General features: G+C 32.7%; 1 protein-coding gene across 1 annotated transcript; it reads right to left on the bottom strand.

Moving 5' to 3' along the window:
- Positions 1 to 7,416: 7,416 nt before the first annotated feature.
- Positions 7,417 to 8,550, bottom strand: LOC143613216 (uncharacterized). The gene is made up of 3 exons (XM_077086987.1): positions 8,122 to 8,550; positions 7,765 to 8,052; positions 7,417 to 7,650 (listed from the first exon to the last, which is right to left on the bottom strand). Exons 1-3 carry the CDS (start codon positions 8,548 to 8,550, stop codon positions 7,417 to 7,419), a joined length of 951 nt encoding a protein of 316 aa, XP_076943102.1.
- Between the last annotated feature and the right edge of the window lie 1,149 nt (positions 8,551 to 9,699).

The following is a 9,699-nucleotide window of genomic DNA, read 5'->3' as shown; positions in this document are numbered from 1 at the left end:
ATAAGGAAAATGAAGATTCATACTTGAGACTGTTTATTATTCAAGAAGTAGAATATATACTTGCACAAAAACAAATATAATGAAACATTTTTCGTTTACAATAAATTATTTGATTATTTTAAGTTGTGTTAAAACTGATTACTTGATTCTGATCACTGCATATCACTACATATAATCTCAAAAATTGAATGTAGCTTATGCAAACACTCAAATAAAAAGTAAGCGGGTTGAAGTTTCGACCTGAGAGCGTGGGAATATTTCTGCAAGAAGCTTCTTATATCGTTTTACGGGATGTCTTGACCTAGCGCGCAGCGAAGGACAACATACACATAGAAAGCTACACACGGGAAGAACCTGTCTCGATATAACCCCCATTTTGTCAAGAATTTTGAGTTAATCTTCTCTGAAAGATAAAAATAATAATAATAATAATAATAATAGTAATCTCAGCTGCCAAAATGTAACACAATGATCATTCAGTCACATTCGATTATTATTATTAACCCGACCATGGGGTTAATATTTCGAATAATAATAAATGGAGATTCAGATCAGTGCGGATTTGTGACGGTAGAATTAATAGATGAGTCAGGATCTGGATAAACACAGAACGAAAGAATTAAGTAACAGATCTGTAACCACATGATCACAATGGAGTTATGAATCATTAATACAAAATTCAAGAATAATAATTATATTGATATTGAATTGAATCATGCATGAGGCAATTCAATTTCAATTTCAATTGAAGAATTAAATCAACCACACCAAGCAGTAACAACACAAGAAGAAAAAGATGAATCTACGTGGAATGCATGCTTCATCATATCAAAACGTCCCCATTAAATAAATCATTATTATTATTATTATTATTATTATTATTATTATTATTATAATATTTTTGTCTTTCGTTAATCACCGATCCACTTTAAATTGTATTTACAGCATTTACCCTTCAACTATATTAAAGTTTTTAAAATATATCTAATAATTAACATCCCACCCCCTTTAGTTTAACCACATATTCCTCAATTTTGTTTTCTTTTTGTTTTTCTTTTATATCATTTAATATATTAAGTTTTCATAAATTTTGAACATACCATTGCGACATGTTTATTTTTATCTACGTTTCGATGTAAATTTTATTAAGTATTGATATGCGGGTAATAATGTACAAGTCATTGTTGCATCAATGTACAACTCTATTAAAATAAATATCTTTTGTGATTAAGTTCAAAGTTTCAAAATGCCCATTCAATTTTACACTATTTACTTATGTTTTATGGCACAATTCAACTCAAATCACAAATACATATTTACGGCTACCATGCCCACTCTCCTGCTCCTCCTAATTTCATGCTACCCCATCTTGTTCATAAATTTAGTATACAAAATTTCACTTTGTAATCGAGAATAATCATCTCCTGCTATATCTTCATGTTAATCCTCATCTTATCAATTTGAGAAAAATTAAACACACAAAATCTTCATTTTAGGGCATGCCATAACCCTTCAAGATCAAGCCACATATTTAATGGTTTTCCTTCATATTCACCTCTTGAAGAGAAACCAAGATGAAAACCAATAACACAAAGGTGGATTCATCTATGGTTCATAATTACATTTGGATTGATGTGTCAAAATTTAATTATGGAACTTGTTATAATCTGGAACGTTTATTTGATAATTTCATCTTGTTAGTTGATTTAAATTTAGATTTTTTAATAATTGTTTGATTTGTTTAATATGTTCAAATTTATACCACAACTGAAGTTTGTCATTTTGTTATTTTTACATGTTTGACTAAATTGACATTCATATGACAACGACAACTGGACAACACATTCAAATTTGGATTACTCATTGGCTTGTTGGTTCGGGTTGCATCAATCGACATATCAGTGGCTTTGGATGATCATTATTAGTGGGTCGATAAGATTAAACTTTTACATTTATAATGATCTCCTCATGAATTGTTTACTACTTGTGGTTGTTACTCTTTAATTAATATAATGTTTGTTTTGATGATCATGAAGGTACATGCTTAAAAACTAATCTTGAGCTGAGCTCAAACACTAATCGCGAGTCGGGCTCGATCTTTATAAATATAGCTCGTTGTTAGGTGAGACGGAGCTTGTGCTCTCGTAAGTTCTCAAGCTTAAAAACGAATCCTGAGCCAAGCTCAAACACTAATCGCAAGTCGGGCTCGAGCCTTATAAATATAGCTCGTTTTGAGGTGAGATCAAGATTGAGCCCTTGTAAGTTGAATGAGCAATGAACTCTTGTAAGTTAAATGAGTCGAATTCAAGCATATAAAACTAATATTTATAATGATTTTAGTTTTATAATCATTTTGGTTTTCAATTTACACAATTTATCTGTGTTTATGTGAATTCAAACATCTAATTTTTAAGTATAATTTAATTTCGATAGTTTCCTTTTTGGTGTTATTAATAAGTCCTGTCGATCCGGACACACGTGTTATTGCTAGCTTGTATGGTATGAAAAGATGGAGATCATAGGTCATAGATTACAATTTTGTCTTTGAGTAGTGGTTTACACTAGATAGCGGGAACATGGATTTCGTTGCAAAGGTATTATTATGTATACTAGCAATTTTATTGATACGTGGCATTTAGTTATAACATTTTAATATAATGTTACGAATGTTTAAACTTTAAATAACGTTTACTATATAAGATTTATAGTTCCTGTATCAGAGTCTAGTATAAGTTAGGTTCATGTGGAACCCGGAAGCAAACAACATCTGAATGAGAACGACATACAAATTCAAGAGCAAAAAAGTGGAAAGTTAGCAATAAAGTCAAATATTCGACGTCACCACTAGAAAAGTTAGTATACCTTGATTCAAGTATACAAGATACACATGTGTTTGTGGTTATATGTTAACTGTTATATTTTGAATGCTTAGACTATTTGGACATTAAATAGAGTAAGGACAGCCATGAGGTTCTCATCCGTCTTTTTTGTTTTGTATATTTGAACTTTGTAAAGTGTTGTATAATTGAAGAAATTTTATTCACACAGAAATTAGTTGTAAGTTTATCAGCAAATATGTATGTTTACATTTATTAATTTGAAGGTTGGGCTTCTTTTATATGGTCTTAAATGTAGAAAAGTCGTGACGAAATAAACGTTGACTATCATACTAAATGTATATCGCGAGAGGATTGATAAACTAACAAGAAATAAGTATCGCGTTGTAAGTTTTCGGCGCCGCCGCATCGCCCGGGTTTGCTGCTAGTGTAACAAAACTAACCACTTTTTATTTTTCAGCAAAGTTGAAAGTGACTCAGGTTCGACTGCTTCTTTTCATTTGGTTTCGGTGGCCTGGATGATGATGATGATGGTGGACTAGGCGAGTAGGTAGCGTTCACTAATTGGATCATTAAACTAACCGAGTCTTATCTCACTACATTGTTGTGCCTTCGAGCATGTGTCCACGCCGTTGTCCTCATGTGAAGGTTTTTCCCGGGTCAAAAGGTGAGTGTCTACCGATTTGATGAATTTAGCCAATATAGCTCATTTAAATGACTTGTTGGCCGTTAAAAAGTATATATATTAACAACTTAATTTATAGCACACATTAACCCTCTTGATTTTCATGTTTAAATACCCCCCATTTATTCCTATTTATGAGTATTAGTATAATGTGATATGTATGATAGATTATATAAACAATATTGTTTAATTGAAAATCAATATCATTTTTAACATTATTCTAAGAGTCGACTCGGAAGCCATCAGTACCGTTAGGAACACCAATACCGCTGGAAACACCACTATGGGTGTCCCGATACCGACTAAAAAGAACCCAATTAACTTGATAAATCCAACCTTCCATATCTCCCTGACTCATAAAGTTTTGGCAATATTATTATTATTATTATTATTATTTCATTTAACATTTGTTCATTTTTTCTCAAATAGTTTGTGTTTTCAAACTAAGTTTTATATCAATTGATTCGTATCTTCCTTCCAATCAAAAGCAAGATTAGTTTGAAATTCATGAAAAAATATATAACGTCGTTAATTCCTTTTTAACGAAGGACCATCGGGGGACAACTTTTTAAAATTTGACACCATGGTTACGATAAAAAACGCCAATACCATAAAATAGGATTATTAAACTTTAATAAATTAGGAATAGATGGGTTGTCTATAGGACCCGTTTTTATTATCAGGATTTATTACTACTTTAGCTACTTTAGCGACCTAGCCTGTTACTCGGGATTCTCGATTATTCTATTCTTGATGTTTGGAATGTACATTGGTTAAATATGATCATTTTCTTCTCAGGACCTTTTACTTTTTTTCATCGTGTGGGAATTGGGATTGCTTATTTAAGTGAAAAATGACTTTTTGTTAAAAGAACTTATTAACTTATGATTTTTTTTAAAAGAAGTTAAAAAAATGTTTGGATTAACTTATGTGTTGATGAAACCAAAATGACTAAAAAGAACACTCTTTTTTAAAAGGTGTGTAATGGGTTTTGAGGGATAAATGAGTTTAATAGGTAAATCAAACTCATTAAGTTAATAAGTTACATGGGTAAAGTTAAAATACAAAGGGAGACAAAAACGAGAAGTGTGTGAAGAATTTGTGACCACACAAAAAACCCCTAAAAAATAAATTAAAAAAATAATAAAAAAATCATAACTCAAAATATAAATAAAAAACGAAAAAAATTAAAAAAACTAAAAATGTTTCCGTCATCATTCCCGTTCAAAAATAAATAAATAAAAACATACAAAAAAGTAAATAAATTTTGACGAAGAGACACAATGCCGAAATCAAAGACACGATGACGAAAATGAACAAAAGACATGATTATAACTAAAAAGACACAACATGTCGCAAAATACAACACAATGCCGAATAAAATATAGCACAATGTTGAGTAATATAACATGATATAATATAAAGAAAAAAGACACAATGTCAAGAAAAATGACACAATCAATGACGAAAATAAACACAAAACACAATGATAAACAAAAAGACACAACGACTTTTTCACTTACCATTGTGTTTTTTTAATGAGAACGAGAAAGACGGTGGAAATATTTTTGTGTTTTTACTTTTTTTTTCGTTTTTTTTATTAATTTTTGAGTTATGATTTTTTAATTTATTTTTTTAAAACTTTTTATAGGTGTTTTTTTGTGTGGCTACAAATCATTCTCATCATTCTCATTTTTGTTCCTCTTTGTTAGGGATGGCAACAAGCCAGGTTCAGGACGGGTATTGGTAATCCCATACCCATACCAGTTTGTAAAATCGTGTCCCATACCCGACCCATTACCTGTCGGGTAATTACCCGTCAGGTCTTTCAAGTACATTTTTTATCACTATAATTATTTTATACATTTTGTTCATATAACAATTATTACAAATTTAAATATAATAGCACTCCGTATATATAAGCGTGAAAATACATAAAAAAATATAACTACAATTTTTATATAATTTTTTATATATATGCTTCACAACCTACGAAATACCAAAAACTTTTCGGGTAAACGGGTATATATTTTCGGGTAATCAGGCCGGGTATCATCTAATCTCATACCCGGCTCGTACCCGCAAAAAAATTATAATCCTAATCCCATACCCATTGGGTTTCGGGTATGGGCTCGGGCTTTTTTGCCTTCTCTACTCTGTGTAGAATAACTTAACCTAAGTTACATATTCTTAATTTTTCAAAACTCATTTAATTTATGTTGCCTTTATCATCATAAGTTAAAATTGCCAAACACCTTACACCTTATTAACTTTAAAAAAATTATTAACTTAAAAAAAAGAGTTTATAAGTTTTCCGAAACACCAAAACAAATCCTCCTCACCCCAACCCCAACCACACCCACCAAATTAAAAATAGTTGACAATCGGAAGGTTACATCAGGTTAGGGTTTGTGTGACTGAATAATCATAATCAATAATCCATCCGTGGGCAAAGAAAAGAAAAGAAAGAAAATGGCGAATGGAAACCCTAATTCTCCAATTATTCTCAGCAGCGATGATGATGATGACAACCCAATAATCGTAGAAAAACCAATAATAATAATAATAATGCCAGCATCCACCAGCAGTTAAGCGGAGTCACTTTTAGTCCCTGAACAAAAACTTGAACTGTTTTACTCCCTGTGGTTTAAAAACGTGAACGCTTTTCGTCCCTCCGTCAACCTTCACGTTATTTTTCCATCCAAAAATCTGTGCATTTACAATTTTGCCCCTAATTGATTATATTAGATGAAAGACACACGACAATCATCATCTTAACCCTAAGTTAAAGCCCCTTCTTCACTAGATTACACCTCCATGGTAATGTGGAACCCTAATTGATTGATTCTTCTTCTTCCTCTTCAATTCAATTGGAACCCTAACTATCAACCCCTTATTCACTACATTTTCCATCCAAAATGTCTCAACATTCTTCTTCGTCGGCGAAACCGAGGTCACAAGGTGTAAGTGCATCTTATTTGTTTTGCTCATGTGGTGCAGGTACGTGCTATCGTGTATCCAGGACGGATGCTAACCCCGGTCGACGATTCTTGTGTTGTGTAAGTATTTCAATACTCAAATCTCTCTATTAACTAAAGGAAAACATTGAAATCAGTTGGTTTTTTAGTTTAATTTTGAATGAAATAAGTTGTTATTGACCTTAATTTTGAATGAAATCAGTTTAATTTAGTTTAATCTTGAATGATATTAGTTGGTATTGAAGTTAATTGTCAAAGAAATTAGTTGATTAGGGTTAGTTTGGTTGATTATTATTGTTTATTACATAAGGGTTCTTGTGGATGGTTAAGGTGGGAGGATACTCCTACTTGTCATGGTTGTGAAAGGATCCCTGCATTGGTGAGGAGTATGAACAAGAAAGACGAGTATGCAAGAACCAAGGCTAAGGAAGTCACAAATTGAAGATTGTTTTAGGAATTAGTTGGATGTTTTTCCTTATTTACGTTTGTACTTTTTGAGTTCTTTTGTTGTTTTAATTGTACGTTGTAAACATGTGATAATTGTTTATGTTGTGTTATGTAGTTCTTTAAAATGTCTACGTTTTAATGTATGAGTTCAATAAAGTATACCATGTTTAAGGAACATTACTGAGCTAATGATAGATTGCATGTTCTTTTGTTCATGCATGTCCTAAAAGACGTAAAAAGTTCTAATATTTTAATAATATGTCATTTTTTTCATTACACGTAAAGTCCAAAAATAAAGTCAATACCAATAAACAACCAATTCCAAAACAAAGTCAATACCATCACACATAACCAAGTTCAAAAGTAAAGGCCAAAGCCAAAACACTAAAAAGTGAATACATTCACACAATCCATAACACTAAAAAGTCAATACGTTCACACAAACCAAAACAATAAAAAGTCAAGACCATCACCCACGTTGTGCACTTGTAGTTGTCGTCCCATTATTACCTGTGCATGTTTTACGATTATGGCCAAAACCACCACAGTTTCCGCATTTTACCGTGCCTTCTTTTCTTGTCATTCTTCCTTCCTTAGAAAACACTCTCTCAACCTCTTCTACTCTTTTTGTCCTTTTATCCTCATCAACTCTTTTTTTCCTCTCATCCCATGACTTAGTTCTCTTTTTCTTTGGCCTCCCGATCTATGCAAAAGACATAATAACATGTTAAAGAATTAATAATTTAGTTATTGAACATTTTTTCAATTGTAATATTATATATAACATAATACATATAATTTTTATATATTTAGTTACCTGTTTATGATGTTTTGGTGGAATCAGTGTTGTTGGACACCGTGAAGGCATCCAATAATCTTCACTTGGGATTGGCATTATTTGGTTATCATACACCCTTTTCCAAGTATGTAACCAGTAAGTCTCAGACACCCATTGCTCAGGTATGCCAACATTCATATTATTGATCGCCATGTCATTTATAGTCGTCACTGCATGTTTACACGGCATCCCTGTCAAATCCCATTTCCTGCAAGTGCATGTTTTGTATTTCACGTTCACCACACATTGAGACCTTAAACCGTTCACCTATCAATATAAAAGCAACTTGAGAATCAAAAAAATAAGAATAACGAATGGCATGTAATAGTATCTTGCCTGGTAATTATGAGCATCCACCATAAGAACAGTCAATTGTGAAGCCTCGGTCTTGATTTCTTCAAATGTTTTTGTAGCATTTGGCGTTAAAGGGCCTGCAGCCTTTGAAACCATCTTTCTCACATTGATAATCCTCTTTGTCATGTACTCTCTTATATACTCCAAGCATGTGATCACAGGTTTATCCCTTGCTCCAACCAATTGCTTGTTAAAGCTCTCACACATATTGTTATACTGAATATCACACTTTGCCCTACCTGAGTAATGTGCTTTTGACCATGATTTAGCTGGAATCTCGTTGACCCAATCATATAATGTAGCATCTGCTTTTATTTTCTCCATAGCTTTCAAATAGTAAGGAATGGAAGTGGCACCAGCCGCTTTAAAGAACATATTTTTAAACACATCTCCACGCCATTGCTTTTTCATGTTCTCATGGATGTGTCTAATGCAAAATCGATGCTCAGCCCTAGGGAACACGTTTTGTAATGCTGGAATTAGGCCCTAAAATAGAAAATTAAAACAACATTAACAGCATTAAAAAAACAGCTTTAACAGCAACAAAAACATCGTTTACAGCATTCACAGCAACAAATACAGCATTAACAGCTTTAACAGCAACAAAAACATCATTTACGGTATTCACAGCAACAAATACAGCATTAACAGCTTTAACAGCAACAAAAACATCATTTACAACATTCACAGCAACAAATACAGCACTAACAGCTTTAACAGTAACAAAAACATCATTTACAACATTCACATCAACAAATACAGCACTAACAGCTTTAACAGCAACAAAAACATCATACAACATCACAGCAACAAATACAACATTAAAAAACATCATTTACAGCATAAAAAACAGCATTTACAGCATAGAGTTACCTTTTGACGATCACTAATAAAAGTGAAGTTAGCATCGGTGGGCAAATCAAGGGTATCTTTAAGGCACTCTAAGAACCATGTCCACGAGTGTAGAGTTTCAGCTTCCACGAGTGCAAAAGCAACTGGATAGATACATCTATTAGCATCAATACTTACCGAAGTCAAGATTTGAGCCGGAAATGGGCCTTTCATAAAGCATCCATCTAGCCCCAAAAATTCTCTTCCCAACATTTGAAAACCTTTCTTTGTAGCACCATAACATATATAAACCCTTCTAAATTGCCTAGTAGGACTATTAGGGTCATGACATGGTTCAACATCTATTTTGACATGGCTACCGGGGTTGGCTTTTACCAGTTGTTCAAGGTAGGCTCTTAGCATACCGTACTGTTGTATAAAATCACCATCCTTTTTATCATTAGCAAGCTTCTTTGCTCTTCTCACTTTCACTTCCGAAACATGGATTTGGTGCTTCTTCTGGATTTCGTCTTGGAGAGATTTCACGGGGATTGTAGGATTTGTTTCAATTTCTGATTCTATCTCCCTCGCTATGGTGCCCATAGTGTATAGACTAACAACCCTAGTTTGTAGACATTGATGTTTGTGGGAGACTGTCTTCACACACCACTGATCGAAAACGGATGGTCTTGAGATCTGAATTGCCCAAGGGCAAGTAGGTTTAATGTG

This window comes from Bidens hawaiensis, unplaced genomic scaffold (assembly GCF_021521415.1).
Source record: "Bidens hawaiensis isolate Kalapana, Puna unplaced genomic scaffold, B.hawaiensis_p1.1 tig00036823_1, whole genome shotgun sequence".
In the NCBI taxonomy this organism is placed as follows: Eukaryota; Viridiplantae; Streptophyta; class Magnoliopsida; order Asterales; family Asteraceae; genus Bidens; species Bidens hawaiensis.
This window is presented reverse-complemented; position numbering and strand designations above follow the sequence as displayed.

Bases quoted from the DNA above. Each gene is read 5' to 3' on its own strand.
- LOC143613216 (XM_077086987.1), bottom strand. From the start codon at position 8,550: ATGAAAAAGCAATGGCGTGGAGATGTGTTTAAAAATATGTTCTTTAAA. The intron at 8,053-8,121 runs GCAAGATACTAT...TTATATTGATAG, and splicing joins TGGATGCTCATAATTACCAG to GTGAACGGTTTAAGGTCTCA. The intron at 7,651-7,764 runs GTAACTAAATAT...TCTTTTGCATAG, and splicing joins CACCAAAACATCATAAACAG to ATCGGGAGGCCAAAGAAAAA.